Source organism: Podarcis filfolensis (genome assembly GCF_964270895.1).
Source record: "Podarcis filfolensis genome assembly, chromosome: 6".
NCBI classification, from domain to species: Eukaryota; Metazoa; Chordata; class Lepidosauria; order Squamata; family Lacertidae; genus Podarcis; species Podarcis filfolensis.
In genome coordinates, this window is record NC_139609.1 from 84,901,177 (window position 1) to 84,920,659 (window position 19,483).

At 41.6% G+C, this 19,483-nt stretch overlaps 1 protein-coding gene and 1 long non-coding RNA gene across 4 annotated transcripts in view; one reads left to right on the forward strand and one right to left on the reverse strand.

The window, feature by feature from the left end:
• The window catches only part of LOC310764859, a 118,492-nt gene that overhangs the window by 1,765 nt on the left and 97,244 nt on the right, over nt 1-19,483 (reverse strand). The gene's annotated exons all lie outside the window — the stretch shown is intronic.
• RAE1 (ribonucleic acid export 1) lies at nt 1,462-18,769 on the forward strand. Of its 3 annotated transcripts, XM_083619035.1 has the most exons (14): nt 1,462-1,608; nt 3,857-3,953; nt 4,670-4,774; nt 6,297-6,389; nt 6,695-6,781; nt 7,376-7,462; nt 8,206-8,277; nt 8,510-8,617; nt 9,448-9,554; nt 9,680-9,755; nt 11,165-11,359; nt 11,834-11,919; nt 14,380-14,410; nt 16,563-18,769. In XM_083619035.1, exons 2-13 carry the CDS (start codon nt 3,864-3,866, stop codon nt 14,381-14,383), a joined length of 1,110 nt encoding a protein of 369 aa, XP_083475161.1. In that variant the 5' UTR covers nt 1,462-1,608; nt 3,857-3,863; the 3' UTR covers nt 14,384-14,410; nt 16,563-18,769. The 3 variants fall into 3 exon arrangements, with proteins under 3 accessions (XP_083475161.1, XP_083475163.1, XP_083475162.1); XM_083619037.1 differs by lacking the exon at nt 14,380-14,410; XM_083619036.1 differs by lacking the exons at nt 14,380-14,410; nt 16,563-18,769 and having other exon boundaries at nt 11,834-13,334.

The window sequence follows — 19,483 nt, forward strand, 5'->3', positions numbered from 1 at the left end:
AACCTTGATTAATTTCTCATAATTCAAGATACAAAACTGCTATTTTTAATGCAAACTATTGTTGCAAATACTGTAAGATGTGATGTATCATATATTAATTCTTTTATTTCAGCTTACAGACAACTGCAAATTAACCACAAGATAAAAAACTATAAAATGGTTATTCTTCATCTTTATAAAATTTCCTAGAAAAATGGAAACATATGCAAACATTCAATATTTCACAGGCACTTGCAGTAGTATTGAAGCGGGTCAATGCATGGGAGTACAGTGCCAGAACTTTTCAGAGTGGGAACACCAGGGTAGTTGATGGATCTTCCTTGCTTTGGCATGTGAATGAAGTGACTATGAGGCTTTTAAGTGTGGTTGTGATGTAGAAGCCCAGAGCAGCATTCCCTAATGTCCTCCAGTTGTTCAACTGTGCTGCAGTAACATTTGTGCTTGCTGGGGCTACTGGGAGCCATTAGTCCAAGACGCCGGTAGCTAGGTTTGTTAAGTGGTTGGACAGTGTTCTCGAAACTACCAACATTTGAGTTTGACCAAACTGGGGGAGGCAGTGGAAGACAGGAGTGCCTGGTGTGCTCTGGTCCATGGGATCACGAAGAGCCGGGCATGACTAAACAACAAGGTTTGGGACGACTGGCATAGAGGAAGTCAGAGAATGAGGAAAATTATCAGAGACTGAGTACTTTAGTTTTGATGGGCTTCCTAATTTACACTTGTTTAAATGGTAACACTTCTCTATAAAATTGTTTGCTTTCTAATTAAATGCTAAAGATTGCATTTCAGCTGGAGGAAGATCTTTATTGAATACCTCTTATTAAATATGTTTTTCAAGTTGAACCAATATAGTCAGAAGAAAGCATCACTAAGTTCAGTGGAGTTGTTAGAAGTGAAGATCACTGAGTTTAGCAGTTTCCTCCCCAGGAAGCGATATATAACATTGCTGATGTAGTCAAATGGTCTTTATGCTACGTACTGCTGCCTTGGGGTGCGCGCGCGAATTGCAACGGACCAACACAACTAGCTGTCTGCTCTTTTGGACGGCTCTTGAGGACAAGGAACCGAACTCTCCTTGGAGACGTGCCTATAGGGGGCGTCACGACGAGCTCCTGCACTTTACCATTCCCTTACACCTGGCCACCTGTTAACCCCCTTCAAAAGGAGGTAAAATGCAAAAGTAGATGCATCCAGATTCGTCGTTGAGCAAACTTCCCAACACCTCACAAGTAATAATAATTTTTAGAATCCAGATTTTTCCCTCCTGCGTGCCTTCAGCCAAAATTGTTACCTTTGGCTAAACTGGAGCAACAGCCTAATCGCGGAAGCCACCTTGCAATAACCTAAAAGCAGCGGCTCCTGCGGACAGACACAGCCTGCAAAGGAAAGGACCAACCGGGTAAAGCACGTGAGCGCCCGCCAGAGGCCACGCCCACCTTTAACCCGTGAACTGACGCCGGCGCTACGAGTTCACTTCTACGGTGACGCATGCGCAGCGTGGAGGGGCCTGCGTTCTGTCGCCGCGGCTCCGGGGTCTCCCTTGGCGCTCCGGCTGAAGGAGGAGAGGTCGCGCGGGGAAGGAGGACGGTCGGCCCCGGCCTGCCTGAGGTACGCTCCCCTTCCCTGCGCCCGGCCAGGCCCGCGTGTGGCGTCCGGGGCGGGCCTCGTGGCTCGCCAGGCCCTCCCGCTGGAGCCGTGGCACCTCGCGCTTCTCTCCCCGGCTCCCTCTCCCGGCTTTCTCCGCGCCCGCTCGGTCCCCTTCAGTCGTGTGGGTCCTTCCCCAGCTATGGTATGGGGGGGGCAGATAGCCCGCCCTTTCAAGCAGCGCAGTAGAGCCGCTTGAATGGAAGGACTTCCGCCCCACGTGCTGTCGGAGCAGGACTTTATTTATTCTTCAAGGCAGTTCAGAAATAATAATAAATTATTATTATTAATAATAATAATAATAATAATAATAATAATAATAATAATTTATTATTTATACCCCGCCCATCTGGCTAGATTTCCCCAGCCACTCTGGGCGGCTTCCACAGAGACCAAAAATACACTAAAATGTCACACATTAAAAACTTCCCTGAACAGGGCTGCCTTATGATGTCTTCTGAATGTCAGGTAGTTGTTTATCGCTTTGACATCTGATGGGAGGGCGTTCCACAGGGCGGGCGCCACTACCGAGAAGGCCCTCTGCCTGGTTCCCTGTAGCTTTGCTTCTCGCAATGAGGGAACCGCCAGAAGGCCCTCGGCGCTGGAGGAAAGAAAGAAAGGCAGAGAAAGGGGCAGATGGGTGGCCGCCTGCCATGGATGCTTTAGTTGAGGTTCTTGTATTGCAGGGGGTTGGACTAGATGACCATTGGGGTCCCCTCCAACTCCTCGGCTCACTGATTCTATTAGCATCAACCTTGCTAACGGTCCCATGGGGATACCAGCAGTGTCCCCTGCCCTCCAGGGTTGTTGTAACCCCAGGGTCAGCAGACTTTTTCAGCAGGGGGCCAGTCCACAGTCCCTCAGACCTTGTGGGGGGCCGGACTATATTTTGAAGAGAGAAAAAAATGAACGAATTCCTATTCCCCACAAATAACCCAGAGATGCATTTTAAATAAAAGCACACATTCTATTCATGTAAAAACACACTGATTCCCGGACCGTCCGCGGGCCAGATTTCGAAGGCGATTGGGCTGGATCCGGCCCCTGGGCCTTAGGTTTCCTACCCATGTTGTAACCACTACAGAGAACTCTGGAGAGAAAAACTATGCAGTTGCCCAAGGCACAGCATAGATACGCCCTACACTGTTGGGATGTCACCTTGAAACAGAGATCTTTATAATTGCTACAGGGATGTGTCTTGTACAATGTACAGCAATGAAAGCATGAATGCTTCATTACCCTTTTTAGTAACAGTTGGGAATATGTGCAGGGTATCCATATGCTTTTCCTGGAGATGCACCTTTTTACACTGCTTGTGCTATGTAAAAATTTGAATTTTCCACAATGTGAACCAGCATTAATGTAGAGAACAAAGTGCACCCCCACTTACATTGTGGTAGTTCTCCTTTCTGGGGCATAAAGAGCAGGTTGTTATCTGAATATTGAATGAAGGATTCAGTCTTATTCGTTCTTTAAGTAAATGTGGTTAAGACCTCATCGAATAAAGTGGGACCTGCTTTTCAGTAAGCATGCGTATGTAAATCCCGCTTAATTCAGTGGCAGCGTTTATTTATAGACCACCCTTCAGTGCAAGGCTCCCAGGGCAGTGTACAGTATACAAAATTAAAACAGACAATAAAACACTACATAAAACAATATAAGTCACAGAAGTAGCACCAGTAAAATCCAGCAGAAGCCGTGTCAACAACTACTATATAATCCTCAGGAAGGATACAGTCAAACCTCGGTTGTTGAACGTAATCCATTCTTGGAAGCCCATTCGGCTTCCAAAACATTTGACAACTGGTTGCAAAAGCTTCCTGCACTCAAGCGGAAGCCGCGTCGGACGTTCGGCTTTCAAAAACCAGAGCATTTACTTCCAAGTTTTCAGTGTTCAGGAACCAAAACGTTCGAGAACAGAACCATTCGGGAACCAAGGTTTGACTGTAGAAGGTCTTCTCCCCAGTCAACATCTGCCTAACTTCAGATGATGGATCTGGAGGGAGAATCCCAGATAAGGATAAGTCATGTGAAAGAAAGTGGTCCTTCAGATTTGCTCCTATGCCACTGTATTTGTGTGATTCAGGGCATAAATTTATTTTTTGTAAAAAAAAAAAAAAATTTAAAAGTGGTCATATTATAAGGATGATGATTGTTGCATAGTCCGCATAGAAAATACTTCTATTTAAATTATTTTCAATTATTTTTACAGGGGCAAGATGAGTTTGTTTGGGTCAACATCAGGGTTTGGAACTGGAGGTACCAGCATGTTTGGCAGCACAGCTACAGATAATCACAACCCTATGAAGGTATATAGCCCCACTTTGCATCCCTTTGTTTTCACCTTCACCTGACCCCCATATCCATGCCACCTCCCTTTTTCATGCAAACTCCTCCCCTCATAGAGACCACTCCCATGACAACCTTCTGCATCTTCCTCCTCCTACACATTGCACCTACTAAGCACCTTTCCCCCCTTCCATCCAGTTATGAAGCCATTATTCTGCAGCCTTTTCATAACCCCACTTTCATCTTCACTCCCATTCCCATGTAACCTGTCCCTCCTTTTTTGCAACCCCGCCTTGTGCCCACCGTTTTCATATTCACTCAGATTTGTCTTCCGTCCTCTTTTCCTCAACTCTCCCTTGCACATAGACCACCCACTTTTCCATGCCTCCTCTCCTCGTGTTCTGCAGCCCCCTTTTCGTGCACCCCCTGTTATATATGCTGCTGTATATATGAGAGGAATAGGATTTTAAGAGCTAGCCTGTAAGCTAGCTTGTTCAGTTGGAAGAGGTTAAGTTTAATTGATGGATGTACATACCAGTATATGGGTGTTTGCCTGTTAATAGAATACCCGTTGAGAATTGCTACTTTGAGCTGGGGACTTGATATTCAAGATAGGACATGGTATCAGGAGTGAAATAAATGGGAAATAAATCCTCTAGTGGGGGCAGTGTAATAATATTCTTTTAGACATGTCTCCAGGCAGATATATTACTTCTAACTTTAATTTCTGTTCCAGGATATTGAAGTTACTTCACCACCTGATGACAGCATAGGCTGTTTAGCTTTCAGCCCACCAACATTGCCGGGGAATTTCCTTATTGCAGGATCATGGGCAAATGATGTAAGTAACAAATGAAAGTAGGTATTGAGGCATACCTTGCACTTTGCCTGCACTATTTGTACTGAATATGGGCAGCTGCTTCTTGCAGATAAAATGTGATAATATTAATGTTTAAAGCAGCTGTTTACCACTCTTTGAGACAAGTCTGTTGCAATATACTGACAGACTATAAAAAGCATTAACAATTTAAATGTTGTTTTAAAAAATATTGGTTGCCTCCTGTTAACAAGGAACATCTCCTGTTATTGGAATAGAGACCAATGATGATTTATTTTGTATATTAATCACTTCCCATAAAACATTCCAAAATAATTTAATTGTTAAAAACATTAACAATTTGATGAAAAATAGAGGTAGGAGTAGTAGCTTAGCTTGCATTTCTCTGGACACACAGATGTTGACATAACATCCTTGTGTGCATTAATTGTTCACTCTTTTCTAATAGTACAATGTTATACATGTCTGCTCAGAAGTAAGTCCCATGGAGTTCACTGGGTCTTACTTCCAAGTAAGTGGATATTGCATTGCGGCCTCAAGGTATCCTGCTTTGGTTGGTGCATCTGTTGCGAATGAAGTTGTTTTAGCAGGCAAATTCTAAAATAATAGTCATGCTATACTGCAGTCTTATCCATACTTAATAAGTTTCTTTGAACAGTGGTACTTACTCCTGGGAGTAAGCATTCATAGGATTAGGTTTGCATCTATTGTAGCAAAAATAAAAGTCCTGTGGCACCTTAAAAGCAACAAATTTATTGATGCTTTCATAAATCAGTGTCAGTTCACCAGGAGGTTCTTTGGCCTAGTGTTTTCAAAACACCTGAAAACCCCCTCCAATAATATTTAGGGTAATATTGAGACCCATTGCAGCCCAGTGGCTAAGGTGGAAATCAAAAGCCTTAATTAAGAACCTAAGGAAAGGGTTCACCAGATGGCTGCAATCTCACTAGCTCCATTGTCTTGATGTAAAATGGAAAACTCACAAGACTTCAGGGTTGTTTTTGTTAGAATTCCTGCTCCATGATTGCAGTCATAGGATTGTTGTCTATCACATGATGGTCCATGTTTTGAATGGGAAGTGATGGAGACAGGATGTTGGTGTTACTGTGTTCCGTGAAGTGGGACTATTGTCCTTTGTTCTTTCTCTTTACTATCTGATGCTAGAAAGAGAGGGAGCCATGGTGTAGTGCTCCATGTGTGTTTATATGTAAATAAGTAGATTAGCCAAAATGCTGAGTTGCTGAGGTCTGTTACGTAAGCTGCAAAGACTCTGCAGATCCCTAAGTGTGCCAGTGTCTGTTGGCATCGGTCGCTGTGATGTTCGGGCTGAAGAAAGCTTGAAGCTCCCGAACGAACGACCAGGAGGGAGAGAACATGCCAGTTGGGCATGTGTGTCTACCAGGGTCCTACTCAAGTGTAGGACGAGCTCGTGACAGTTTTAAGGGCAAACAATGTGAACAGCTGTATGTTAAGAGTGGTGTACAGATTAATCTTACTTTAAAATTATTCTGTCTCTTTACTTCAGGTTCGTTGTTGGGAAGTCCAGGATAACGGGCAGACAATTCCAAAAGCACAGCAAATGCACACAGGACCTGTGCTAGACGTTTGCTGGAGTGACGTACGTCCTTTTATTGCACAAGAAGTATTCTTAAAGATCTGTAATGTTTCTTTGAGAAATCTGAAGGCTATATAGCTTCTCCTTCAGTGGAGAAAGATGGAAGAGTTGGGTGGAAAAACCTCTTTAGAATAACCTGCATCCACTAAATGGCATAATCCTGTTCTGAAAATTCTAATGTTCTTTTCTACAATATCAGGAGATCTATGCCCTTGATATGCTGTCACACCCGGACATGTATTTTATAAACAGATAAAATACTATGGAATTTATATTTCCCACCCACACCTTCTCTTGTCATTATATAGGATGGGAGTAAAGTGTTTACAGCATCTTGTGATAAAACTGCCAAAATGTGGGATCTCAACAGCAACCAGGCAATACAAATTGCACAGGTATGATTTTTTTCATAGTCTTTTACAGAAAAGCTGAATAGAAGTGTATTTAAATGAAGTGCTATTCAGATAAATGTCAAGAGTTTTAATCCATCTTCATCAGAATGGGGAAGCTTTCTTATGCATGGTCTGCATTACCTTAATAGAAAGCTGTAGTGTAGGCTAAACTAAAAAGTGGACCAAGCCTACACAACCTATTTCCCATGGATACAGGGGTATATATTTAATTCTTAGTACACTCTAGGTTCACCTATCAATTTTCTCCATAGATGCTTCAAACAGAGCTTGTAAGAAGATAGGAGAGAAAAGCTGTACAGTACCCATTATATGCCCTAAGTTTTGCAAAAGGCAGAACTTTGCTCTATCCTCCCATGCCTGTGTGAAATGGGGGGAAGTGCAAGAATGCTAATGTTATTAGTGTTTGCTTTGCATTGCTAACTGTGTCCATCAAAAGAGAAGGTACAAGGCGAGACCAGGCTTGCTTTGCAAAAGAAGAAAAAGCAGCGGTCTTCATTCCAGTTATGTCTACACCCACCCTAAAATGCATGAGTGAGCCTTATTCTAGACATCTTATAAAATCTTCTTGTCCTTTAGCATGAAGCTCCTGTAAAGACTGTCCATTGGATTAAAGCACCAAATTATAGCTGTGTGATGACTGGAAGCTGGGATAAAACTCTGAAGGTAAGATGTCGATATTTTGTTTGCATTAATGCTATTCTACAGATTTGAAAATGTTTTCAGCAGATTTTGCGTAGCATGTATTATGCAGAAAATAGTGAGTTCCGTGTTTTGTTTGTAGCATTATTGTATGCGGTACAATTGTATGCATGTTTACTTAGAAGCAAACCCTGCTGCATTCAGTGGGCCTTTCTTCCAAGTAAGTGTGCCCAACATTTCTGCTTGAGGGTGTGAAGAATGAACTAGAAGTGCCTGGTTGTAATCTGTGCAAGGCCATGAGCTCCCTCAACAAATGGCTGTCAAAGGGTCCACTTGCTCTACACCTTTGGTGCCCTACTTTGTATCATAGGAGTAATCCCAGTTCCTCCCTTAAAAGGTTGCTCTAAGAATGATAACGAATGCATGTGAAATGCCCAAAGTCCTTAGCCAGCTATACAGTGCTTGTTTATATAGTAGTATCTATTATTAATATGACTTCAGTGTGTAAAAGCACACTGAAATGCTTTAAGCAAAGTCACTATTATTTCAGCTTTCAAAGATTGGGACAGACCTCATACACTCAGTTCATCCTTGAGACCGTCTTTGAACCAAAGCCCCTCACCCCATTCATCGTTGTATTGACTTGCAATACACAGGCTTTCCAGAACCAATGTTAGTTAAGGACATGGAGACAGCATAGTCAGTTTTGCTAAGATAGCCTGTATAATACCTTATGTGTGGGATTGTTGATGTTTTTTATTTTTTAGTTCTGGGACACCCGATCACCCACGCCAATGATGACCCTGCAGTTGCCTGAGCGGTGCTACTGTGCTGATGTAGTAAGTAAGAGATCTTTTGGCGTGTGTTTGCATGAAAACATGCTGTCGTTTGCCATTTGTTTAGTTGTCTTTCTACCACAGTAATTAACAGGCTGAGTTTGTATTAAGTGTTGCCGTTACGAATTTTAGGCAAGTGCTTTTACTGTTCGTTTTGACTTTATGTAAATTTTGATTCAGATGATAATTTAAAAGTTTTATTTTCTACTTTTTACTTTAATTCATCTTGTTTCAGGTATACCCCATGGCTGTTGTAGCTACTGCAGAGAGAGGCTTAATAGTTTATCAGTTAGAGAATCAGCCTTCTGAATTTAGAAGAATAGACTCTCCACTTAAGCATCAGGTAATAATTAAACTTGAGTTAACTTGTCTTGATTTATAGGAAGTTGGCCTTCTTTAAGTTGTGCCTAAATCAATACTTTTAAAAATAGTTTGTTTACATAAATAACTGTCATTATCACTACTTGTATCTTAAATTTTATTCTTAGCTGTTCTTTTGAGAGGGATAAGAATCAAAACTGGTTGGAAGAACAGCTTATTAGAAGAACCCCCCAAAATGACTTTGCCAGTATATATCTTATTACAAGGAATTTAAATTTGATAATCTAGAATTCAAAAACACTAATTCAAGTGTTTAAGAAAACTTGAGCTTACACATATGGAATTATAAAGCACTCTTTTCTTTGGCACGCAGAACTCCATGCCATAATGCAAATCACTTTGAAAATTTCTTCAGTTTCTGAAAAGGTTTGTCTTATGGCGTGGTGGGCTACCGTTTGAGAAACCCAAAGTGAGTTACTTGAAACTTGGCCCTCATCCTCTGAGTGCAGCCAGAAATTGACGCCTGAGAAATAACTATTTCCCAAAGGTCCTTGAATATTTGGACCTGTTCTTCCCATTGGGATTTGAACCATACACAATTCTTTGGCAAAATCTTTAAAAATCCTGTAAGAGTTCTCCTAATAAGTAAATGCTCTGCGTGCTCTTAACTATTCAGTAGCTTTCATGTTGCATTGTCCCTGCTAACGCTTTAGGCTTGTTTGCTAGCCGACTGAAGTTGCAATCCTATATACACTTATGTGGGAATAAGTCCTATTCACCTTAGTGGGATTTGCTTTGGAGTAGACATGTATAAGATGGTGCCATAAAACCCAACCTCTATCCCCCATTTAGCATCGCTGTGTTGCTATCTTTAAAGACAAAGTGAACAAGCCAACAGGGTTTGCCCTTGGAAGCATCGAAGGAAGAGTAGCCATTCATTACATTAACCCACCAAATCCGTAAGTATCTTGAAATGGGCTGCAAGCTGCCCGCTTAGGCTTGCATGGAACATGGGCTTGTAGAAGTAGGCAGTCTGTTGCGTGCAATGTGAAATGACAAACTTAAACGCTTTTTTTCCTTCCAGTGCCAAAGACAACTTCACCTTCAAATGTCATCGTTCCAATGGCACAAACACATCTGCACCTCAGGATATCTATGCTGTAAGTATTTCGCACGACATGCAATAAGGATCCTCCAGGGCTGTTGAAAGTTATCCAGACCAAGTATAGATATGATGTCAAATCTGGAGTCTTCGTTCTTTGACATTTTGTCCCTAAAGAGAAATTTCGCTTCTGTCTAAAGGCAGAAAACTGACATCTGTAACAATCAGAATGTGAGTTGCTGAAGAATTTGTGCCTGCTACGTTTTCAACCCGATTTTTTTTTTTATTCCAGTAAAATACGTTCTTGAGTGAAGGAAATGACATTTCCCCATGCCCTTGGGACAGATGGTCAGATACTTCTCTATATAATAGCCAGTTTCCAATATTCTCTCCTAGTGTTTTATTCCGCTTTAGCATGTTTAGTAACTGGAACTTAGAGCTGCAGATTCCATTGAGTTAACTAGGACAAAGCAAGTGGGACCCGGTTTGGGAAACATTTTGGAGGGATAACCCCCCCCCCCAAAAAAAATATTGGGATTACCAGGCCAAGGATATCCCTTGAGTGTATATCTTGATTTTCTACCATAAGATCTAATGACGCGCACACCTTTTGTTTCCATGGGAGAAAACTTAAAATTGCACGTGGCGGTGTTGGGCCCAAAACCTGCCACCCACCCCTAAAACTGGGTGTCCTAGTCACTTCTGGCAGACGCCATGGGCACAGAGACCAGTATTCATCTTATGCAGCACTAGCAGATGTCAGTGGAGGGGAAATTTTTTTTCTGTTAGTTCTCCCCACCTTTGCCGAAACAAGGAGCCAGCTTCTGTAGCATAGGCAGTGAGAGAGCTGGCTTGGAAAGAGGGCAGCATGCCTTGCCCCTCTTTCTGGGCCTGGAGGCTATGGTTTGTTGGGGATAACAGCCGGTAGGGCCAGCTTTAAAAAATGCAGATCAAACTCCACTTTGAGCTTAGGGTGGGTGAGGAAGGACCGAAGAACAACGGTTCATCTCCTTTCCTCCTCCAGTCCTTCCCATTGATCGTTGCCTTTGTGAGCAGAGCTAGTTGTGGTGTCAGGTCTGCTTCAGTGGTATAAAACTGGGAGGTGGGGGAAGGGTGATAAAGTATTTTGGGGAAGTATTGGAAACTGTTAAGTAATAGACCTTTTTTATTATTATTAACATGAATGAACTTTGTTGTTTTGGTCTGAAATGACTAAACAAAGCTTGTGATTACTGTGTTGGTTCAGCTGTTAACTTTCAAACTGAGCCATATAAGACTTTTGTTCACTTTTGGAACTTCTGTTTGAATGTGAATATTTTCCTCTTCCTTCCTCATCCCTCTTTTGCTATCATGTCTCTTAGGTTATAAGCCCGAGAGCGCAAACTGATACCATGTAAGTCACTCGAAATGTTTTCCAAAGAGTGGCGTGAAAATGCTTAAATTAAATTTTAAATGATTACTTTGAAGGTTAATGGGATCGCCTTTCACCCTGCCCACGGCACCCTTGCAACCGTAGGATCTGATGGCAGATTCAGCTTTTGGGATAAAGATGCACGGACGAAGCTAAAAACCTCAGAACAGCTGGACCAGCCAATATCTGCTTGCTCCTTCAACCACAATGGCAATATATTTGCATATGCGTCTAGTTACGATTGGTCAAAGGTGAGTTGGCTGAAACGTAAAGAGAGCATCTTTTAGTAGATGTCGTTGGAGAAATTCGGCATCTCAGTTAAACTGAAATACAGTGGTACCTCGGGTTAAGAACTTAATTCGTTCTGGGGGTCTGTTCTTAACCTGAAACCGTTCTTAACCTGAAACTGTTCTTAACCTGAAGCACCACTTTAGCTAATGGGGCCTCCTCCTGCTGCACCGCCGCCGCACGATTTCTGTTCTCATCCTGAAGCAAAGTTCTTAACCCGAGGTACTACTTCTGGGTTAGCGGAGTCCGTAGCCTGAAGCGTCTGTAACGCGAGGTACCACTGTATCTAGAAAGAGAAGGAAACACATCTAGTATTGTGGCACAATATCCGAATACAGCCAGAGCCCCACTTACTTGTAAGATGTTAAATAAAATACTTGGTTAAGGTTTAATTTGTTACTGCTGTGTGATACAACTGTATTTAACCATTTTTGCAGGGGCATGAATTCTATAATCCGCAAAAGAAGAACTATATATTTCTGCGCAATGCTGCTGAAGAGTTAAAACCCAGAAATAAGAAGTAGTGAGTATAATTCAGACCATCCTTGTAGCACTGCTTTCTTGCCACGTGCCCCCTCCTCATTGATCTCTTTCCAGTTGTCTGTCTTGGATTGGTAACCCTTAGCAGGGGTCTCTGTGACGATTACCAACGTACATTCTTATGGGCTGGAAAAGTACCCTTTGACTAGTGTGTTCCATGCTGCCCAGGAATGCCTGACATTTGCATGAAGACTTGCCAGTTTTCTTAATAGTAGCAAAATCCCTGCACTGGACCAAGAAACAGTTTTTGCATCCTAAGTACTTGCCAATATTTTATGAATACTACAGAAAAAGTGTGCTTTGCAATAATTCTCAGCAAACCTTTTTTTCTTACTGGATTGAGAATTGGGGGCTAATGAGTGTTGGAGAAAGTCAGTTTTTGTGATTTTAGATTCTTCTGAGGTTTTCTTTTTCATAGAATTGTAAATTTAATATTAATCTGCTGCCAATGTGTACCCTTTTTTTTGGTCTTAGACATATTTTTCTACTCATGTAAGCGGGCTATGTACTGAAGGCAAAAAAAATCCCAGAATAAACCCAAATTAAGTTTTGATGCATTCTAGGAATAATTCAGTTCTGATTTCACTGCAAACTGTGTGCCTAGGTTGTGGTTTTGAGATGTGGGCTACTCACTAGGGGGCTAGAGTTGCATAGCACAAGCCCTCTCTGGTGATACATTAACATGCAACAGTGGATAAGGTGACTACAGACCCAGGGACTCCGTGTCATGTGGAAATACTGTTGTGCCTGTGATTCCGTGAACTCTTTCCTGGTCACTGTATGCAAGATAGCGGGCGAACAATACAATGTCTCTGCATTGCACTGTGCCCATGTCTGCAGTAGCAAGAAATAGAAAGGGCCTTATCATAGCTAAAAGGACAGTTTCATATACACGTGCCACATAATAGGACCATTTCTGTGCCCTAATCTGTGTCTTAAAAGAGCTGCAGGTGCAGCTATTTCCAAGTGTCACCTCAAGTAGAGAAAGCATTCCTAACTCCACTAATATTGCATAGCGCTAGGCCGGGTAGACCTCATCGGAACACAACTAAGTAGAAATGGTGCAGAGGCTTATGTAATGTGCATCTAGTCCAGGCTTATTCACACTGGGGAATCTGCTGTTCAAAACGTCAAAGGATTTTCTTACAAAAAGCTTGATGCCGATTTCCGTTTTATAATGATTGGAAGGGGGGGGGCTGAATTTGTATACAAATACGCTTCTGTCAGAATTTTTTCTGTAAGCACATATGTTGTAAAACTCGCTATGATTTAAATAAAACTGTTTTGAATTTGAACAAAACCTTATGTAAGTACTTCAGTTGTCAGCGCTGGTGAACTGAGGGATCAGAGGCAAAATATTTAAAACCACTCTCATTAAACGATTTCGTGGAATCTCAACCAGTCTCTTGTTTTGTATTGTTCACAAATTAATGTCTGCTGCTGAGCTAAAGAATTCAGTGGCCAACGTTCACTGATATGCAAGTGAAAGGCCTGTTCTTTTTCAATAGTTTTTTGTTCAGCAGCTGAATGTGAGTAGCTCCCTTTTCACGGATAGGAACATAGGGAGCTGTTGAACTATTTGGCCGTCTAGCCCAGTATTCCCTCTTGTGGCTGGCAGTGTCTCTCTGGGCTTTGCAACAGAAAGGCTTTTCTGAGTCCTTCCACCAGAGATCCTTTTAAATGGAGAGCCAGTTGAGTTGAACCCAGGACCTTAAAGCACATGCTCTACGCATGAGCTACAATGGTTCCATTATGGTACAGATAGCCTGAATTCAAGAACAAAAAATAGGTTCTATGGAATCTCTGATCAAAAGGGCCACTTTCCACAAAATGCAAGGATGCATGAAAACCATTTGACCAATACCTTGCTTAAATGGTTCTTAACTTCGACATGGGCTTCTTCAAATACTGGCATAGTTTCCTATAGGGCCATGTATCACGTGTCTGCCAATTCTATATGTGAAGGTCCTGGGGAACCAGCATCCATACAACAATATTATATCCTGCATTTTGTATAGCCAGACCAGAATTGTCTGCTCTGAAGGCCTTGGAGATGCATGTTGCTTATGGATAGCTGTATTCACAATGGCAGTGTGGTATACACCCAGTACTTTGGATGCAACTACAGTACTTTGAATAGCCAGTAAATAAGATAGCATCAAACTTCTCAAGAGGTGAAACTGATAAAGAATTAAAAGCTTCCAGTGCCAAATTCATTACTTTGACTATCAGCTCAATCTTTTCCTCAAGGCAAGCTCCTCTTGTGCTGCTTCTAGTTGTCATGTAGTTAACTTTTAGCCACTAGCAGTTCTTGCCTTCTTTGGTAGGGCTGGGTGTTTTTTGTTTTTTTTTAGCGTTCGTGTTCTGCTGAACTGCAAATGCACTATTGCAGACTTAATGCTTATCCTTTCTGATTATAAAAGCAACATCTTTCATTTTGCAGTTAAATCTTGTGGAGGTCAGAAGCCTAGCAGGTAACAACGGTGTGTGTACGTGTGAGACCTGTGCAGAGCAAATATTCCCTGGCTTCACTAGAGCTATCACCTGCTTATCTGTGTAGTAAATTGAGCATAGTATATATTTCCCTTTTTTTAGTGAGTGGTGTGGCAATTTAGTGAAACCCCACGATCGACACATGCAGTATTGATGTTCCTTCCAAAATGGTTGGTGAAGTTGCAGGAGCAGACTGGATTTTACTCTGTAATTCTGGCTCGCTTTTGCAAGAAAGCTTAGCATTATGTTTGTATTACGCAGTTTTAAGCATCATGCTTATTTGCTAGCCTGACTACATTTGGTGAGATGGTTGCTGTTCTCTCCTGGGGCACTCGCGTGGTGATATATATTGACATTCAGATATGATCAGTCCTTTACTTCCTTTTTGTGTATGTGAAACCCAGGTCCGTGCCTGATAAAGCAACTTATTTACAACCACTTTGCAAATCCATACTGAAAGGGGAACTTGGAACAGATCCAGATCTTCCTTTCTTTTTACCACCCTCTTTGTTTTTATCCTTGGGAGCAAGTTATGAGTATAGCGTAGGAACCCGATAGAGCTGAAATGATAAACTTGGTTCCCCAAAGACCTTTATAACAAGGTAACAGGCTGCTATTTTCGTATGGGTTTTAGTTGATTATATGAGCACATCCCTTCAGAAATGCCCTCATTCAGGAATCTGTATATTCTGTTTACCTTTTGATGCACCTGCAGGGAGTATCACTTGCATTGCGTTTCTGTGCTTTGTGAGTGAGGAGAACAATTTGAGAGCAAGTCCAGAGTTAAGCAGAGTTTGATTGCCTTTTTATGCATGCTGTTAGAGCATTTTGTGCATTAGCTGATGTAGCTTTCTGAAGATAAGTGTCTTGGCTTTGTGGATGAGGCAGAAAACGAGAGTGGATTCTTCCTGTAGCCTTCATAGTTATTTTGAGATGAACGTGATAAACGAGGAGTGGACTGCTTTAAATTGAAGTTTTAAATCAAGTTTCCCATTTGCACACCAGATATTTCATATAAAAATAGTTATCACTAAAAGCTTGATTTATAACTAAATAAGGTTCTTAAGCTCTATTGAAGGGTCTATATTGCTGTTTTTTAAAAAATCATATAATTTTTGTTTTAGCAAATGGGTACAGAATATACTGCTTATTTATGATATTTCCATGTTGTCCCAAAACCAATCAGCACAGCTACTAGTTCTCAGCTATTTAGCAACATCTCCACCTTGCTGTAAGAGATTCTGGAATTTATTCTGCAGTGCATGCTGAGTTCATGCGGGACACTGCCCAGGCCTATTGAACATCAACATTGCCCCCCATATCAATCAATACTCCTATCATTCCCATGGAACTCCAGATTTCAGGGAGAAGATCACTTGAAATGTCCAACCTATATTTCAGGAAAGTTGTTCTCCATTGTGCATCTTCTTAAGGAACTGGCTTCAAAAAGAGCTGTAGAATTTCCCCAAACACAGCATGAAAACCACTAAAATAAGAAATAGCCTAAAGAATCAAACATATAGGAGTCAGTCCCTATACAGTAGGGAAGATTAGCCTGTGGCTGTCTAGATTTATTTATTTTGTAAAATAAATGAAATGTATTTTATGAAACTTATATGTATTAAGTTGTTAAGGCTCTAAATGCAGCAAATAAACAAATTCATGTAGCATCCCTGGCATAGCCAGAAGCAGAGAAGGAAAGTGAGTAAGGGAAAGTAGGAATTGCCAGTCCCTTTTGCCATCCTGTTAAACCGAAGTGCTTGAATTAGCAGCATGGTGTGGCTCAGTCTGTCTGCGAAGATATTTCTAAGCCCTACAGGCTTGTTAGTGCTTCCTTCAAAAAACCAAAACAACGGCACTGTAGTTCGCCTTTGTGCTAGGATTTATGCTGTAAAATGTTCTTTCCTGCTGTCTCCTTTCCAGTGTTTCAGTAGAAATCTTATCCATGCACAACTCTTCAGGGCTGTCATGCTCCTTGAGTGTTTGTTTGGACACTAGTGGAACAACGTTGAATGAATTAGCCTCTTGAATGCCTCCCTATTCTCTTTCTAATCTAAGGTCTTTGAAGGGCTGGAGTTGAGTTTTATAAATAAGCACCCTTACGAGTCCTCTTGTTCTTTTTTTGTTTTGAAGGTACCACAGGAACTTCAACTGAGGAAGGTGTCTCTCTACCCAGAAGTTAGCTAGCCTTGCTTGCCAGTTGGGCTTCTTCCTTGTGTCTTCTTACCTGTAGCAGCCAAAATGCTTAAACTATACTGCTGGGTTTTTATTTTTCTTCTCCTCCTAAACCTTTTTATCGATATGTTTTTGTTCTGTGGGAACTGCCTCTGGTTTTCCTTAAACTCTCCTCCTATGGGTTGACCTATGTCAACATTTCTACCCACTTCTACAAGGGCGTATTTTTGAGTCAACTTGCATAGGATTGCACAGTAATGGCACATGATACTACTAGCAGACGTTTTGAGCTAAGTTATAGAACATTAACAGGCAGACAATCACCTGTACCTTAAAAATATGTACCCAAAGGCTCACATAGCTGAACAACAGGTGCAAAATTGTATCATCTGCCTTCTCCATCTATGCCAGTTTGTTTCCCTAGCTTTCTAGTTTCCAGGCCACCTTGAAAAATTCATTGGAGGCTTAGCAAGGGGCTTCCTTCCATGATCAGTAAAGGTGTAAAAGCATCTATGTCCCTGACATAGTCTGAGGGTGCATGATGGTCCCGTTCTGATCAGTGCCTGCATGAATAGGAGATTGCTTGAGAACCTCATGTGCATCACCTTGCGTTTCTTGATGGGAAAAATGTGAGATGTAAATACAGTATGTTAAAGAGATGAATAATGGTCTGCCCAGGACTACTGCTGTTCCCCTGCAATGTGCACGTAGAAACATCTGTATCGCATAACGAACTTTTCATGTGATGGTGAGGATCAGTGGTTCCAGCAAGCACCCTGCATGAAGTGGGGGGGGGGATGCTGTAAGAAAGCAGAGCTAGCTAGTTAATCTGAAGAAGGCTCCCTACTTGCAGAATGCCTGGAGGCTTGCCATCCCTGGTGTCTCCCTCTTCCCCTACCCCTCCCTTCGCCAAAAATAATCATTTTCAGTTGCAATACATTCCTGCATCTTCACTGCTCTGCCTTAAGGTCTGCTGTGTGCGACTACCCTCTACACCAGTCACAATAAGAAACAGCCATGACAAAAGACACCGAAGCCGAATCTTAGCTTTTTCTAATGTGTATTAGTTTAGTTTATGCTTGAGGAAAACCCTCTGGCATTCCCTTCCCTTCATCATTCAGGCCTTGCTTCTTACCATAAATTGGCTTATTGCGAGGAGAAAGGGGAAAAGAATTTTGTTCATGCTCCCTTGCTCTTTCATTCAAAATACTATTCCTAGTTAATCTGGGCTGGATGTTCAAAGGCCTTCTGCAGCCAGCCACATTTAAGTGGGTGGTGTACAACTGGACCAATCTTTGTGATCCATTGTACATGTTCTAGGTTGTATTTATTATCACTGCTATACCAGTGGTAATATTCCTGCGCTGTCCAAGGTTAACTGAGGTCCTCTACCACCAACTCTGCGTAAGCCCTGCCTTCTAATGCATTTATATGATCTACAAGGGCTTTATGAGATGGTAAGTGGACTGTCCCACGACAGATTGTAGATTGTGGATCATAACCAAATGTCCTTCCCTTAATCATCATCATCAGTTCTGTGCATCAGAATCCAGTCTTATCTCTGATATGCTGGTTTTCTATGTGCTTGATTTTTCTATTTTTTCATGAAGATATGTTCAGCCATGTGCTCTCAGTCTGAAATGAAACAGTCCACTGCAGTTTTACCAGCTCTTTGGTGTGAATCAGACCTAATTTTGAAACCTTTAGAAAAGTTTTTTCCACTAGCACATTAATGCTCGAAGCACATTTTCCAGTGATCTTGCACTCCAAATGAGTATTCTCAATCTCTTGACGTATGTAAGAATCCAGTCTTAATCCAGATTGAAAGTAGTCAAATTTATGACTTCCGTTGAAGAGAAGTAACAGCCTTCATTTATAAAAAAAATCTGGCCCACCAGCACACACACACACCCCACCCTCCACCCCATGTAATATGCCACACATTGTAATCTTGATGACAAAAAGAAATGGATCACAGGACTGGTCGCCAGCAGTAAAACCTGAATTAATTTGACTTTCTTGTATAAATCTGACCTGTGGGGTGAATATAATATGCAACTAGGAATAACTGTGATCCCTGGGTTATTGGTTTAAGACTATATCTGCTAGAAAAAGCAGTCCGTCATGTCACTTGAATTTATAGCAAAATAAAATGTGCAAGATGGTTATCTTACGTTAATTCTGTGCTTTCTTCCCCAGTGGTTGTGAGGAGAGAAGAGAGTGCATTGCATTGAACTCTTTACTAGTTTATCTCATCTTCTTAGAATTTAATGAAATTACATCCCACCTTTCTTCTAAAGACAAAAAATTATAACATCGCCCAAATGTGTTTGCCAAAATGGCCTACCTGGTAACACAAAGTATTATAAAGACAATATATTGGAATCCCATGAATTGCTTGCTGGAAAAGTTACAGGATATTTGATCTAGCATTTATAGATACATAATCTTAAGATGTGCACAAATACCAGTTTGGATTCTTGTTATCTTTAAATATTGCATAAAAGAGACTTTTGGGCTGCAATCCTATGTTCATTTACCTGGGAGTAAGACCCATTGAACTCGATGGGGCTTGCTTTGGAGTGGACATAAGATTGCACTTTTAAGCTATTCAAAGTTTATTTTTTTAATACATTATTGGCCCACTTAGTTTTGTGTGGGTCTTAGTCCTCAGCAAGCATTCTTCCTGAATGGGCTCATCTTGTCCTCCTGGAAGTAGCAACTGCCCGTTCACTCCCCATATTTCTCTGGTGGCTGTGTGGATTGAGCCCCAAAGCCTGCAAAAAAAGCACAGGTGAGATCAGAACAGTCACATGGTCAGACTGCCATTTAGCTTTCGATAAGCTTTGCAGAAGGGCAATAGCCGCTCCTACTCTGTA

Excerpts from the sequence above, each read along its gene's own strand:
- RAE1 (XM_083619035.1), top strand. The coding sequence starts at position 3,864 with ATGAGTTTGTTTGGGTCAACATCAGGGTTTGGAACTGGAGGTACCAGC. Across the intron at positions 3,954-4,669 it reads ATAATCACAACCCTATGAAG|GATATTGAAGTTACTTCACC; the intron begins GTATATAGCCCC and ends TTTCTGTTCCAG. Across the intron at positions 8,618-9,447 it reads ACTCTCCACTTAAGCATCAG|CATCGCTGTGTTGCTATCTT; the intron begins GTAATAATTAAA and ends TCCCCCATTTAG.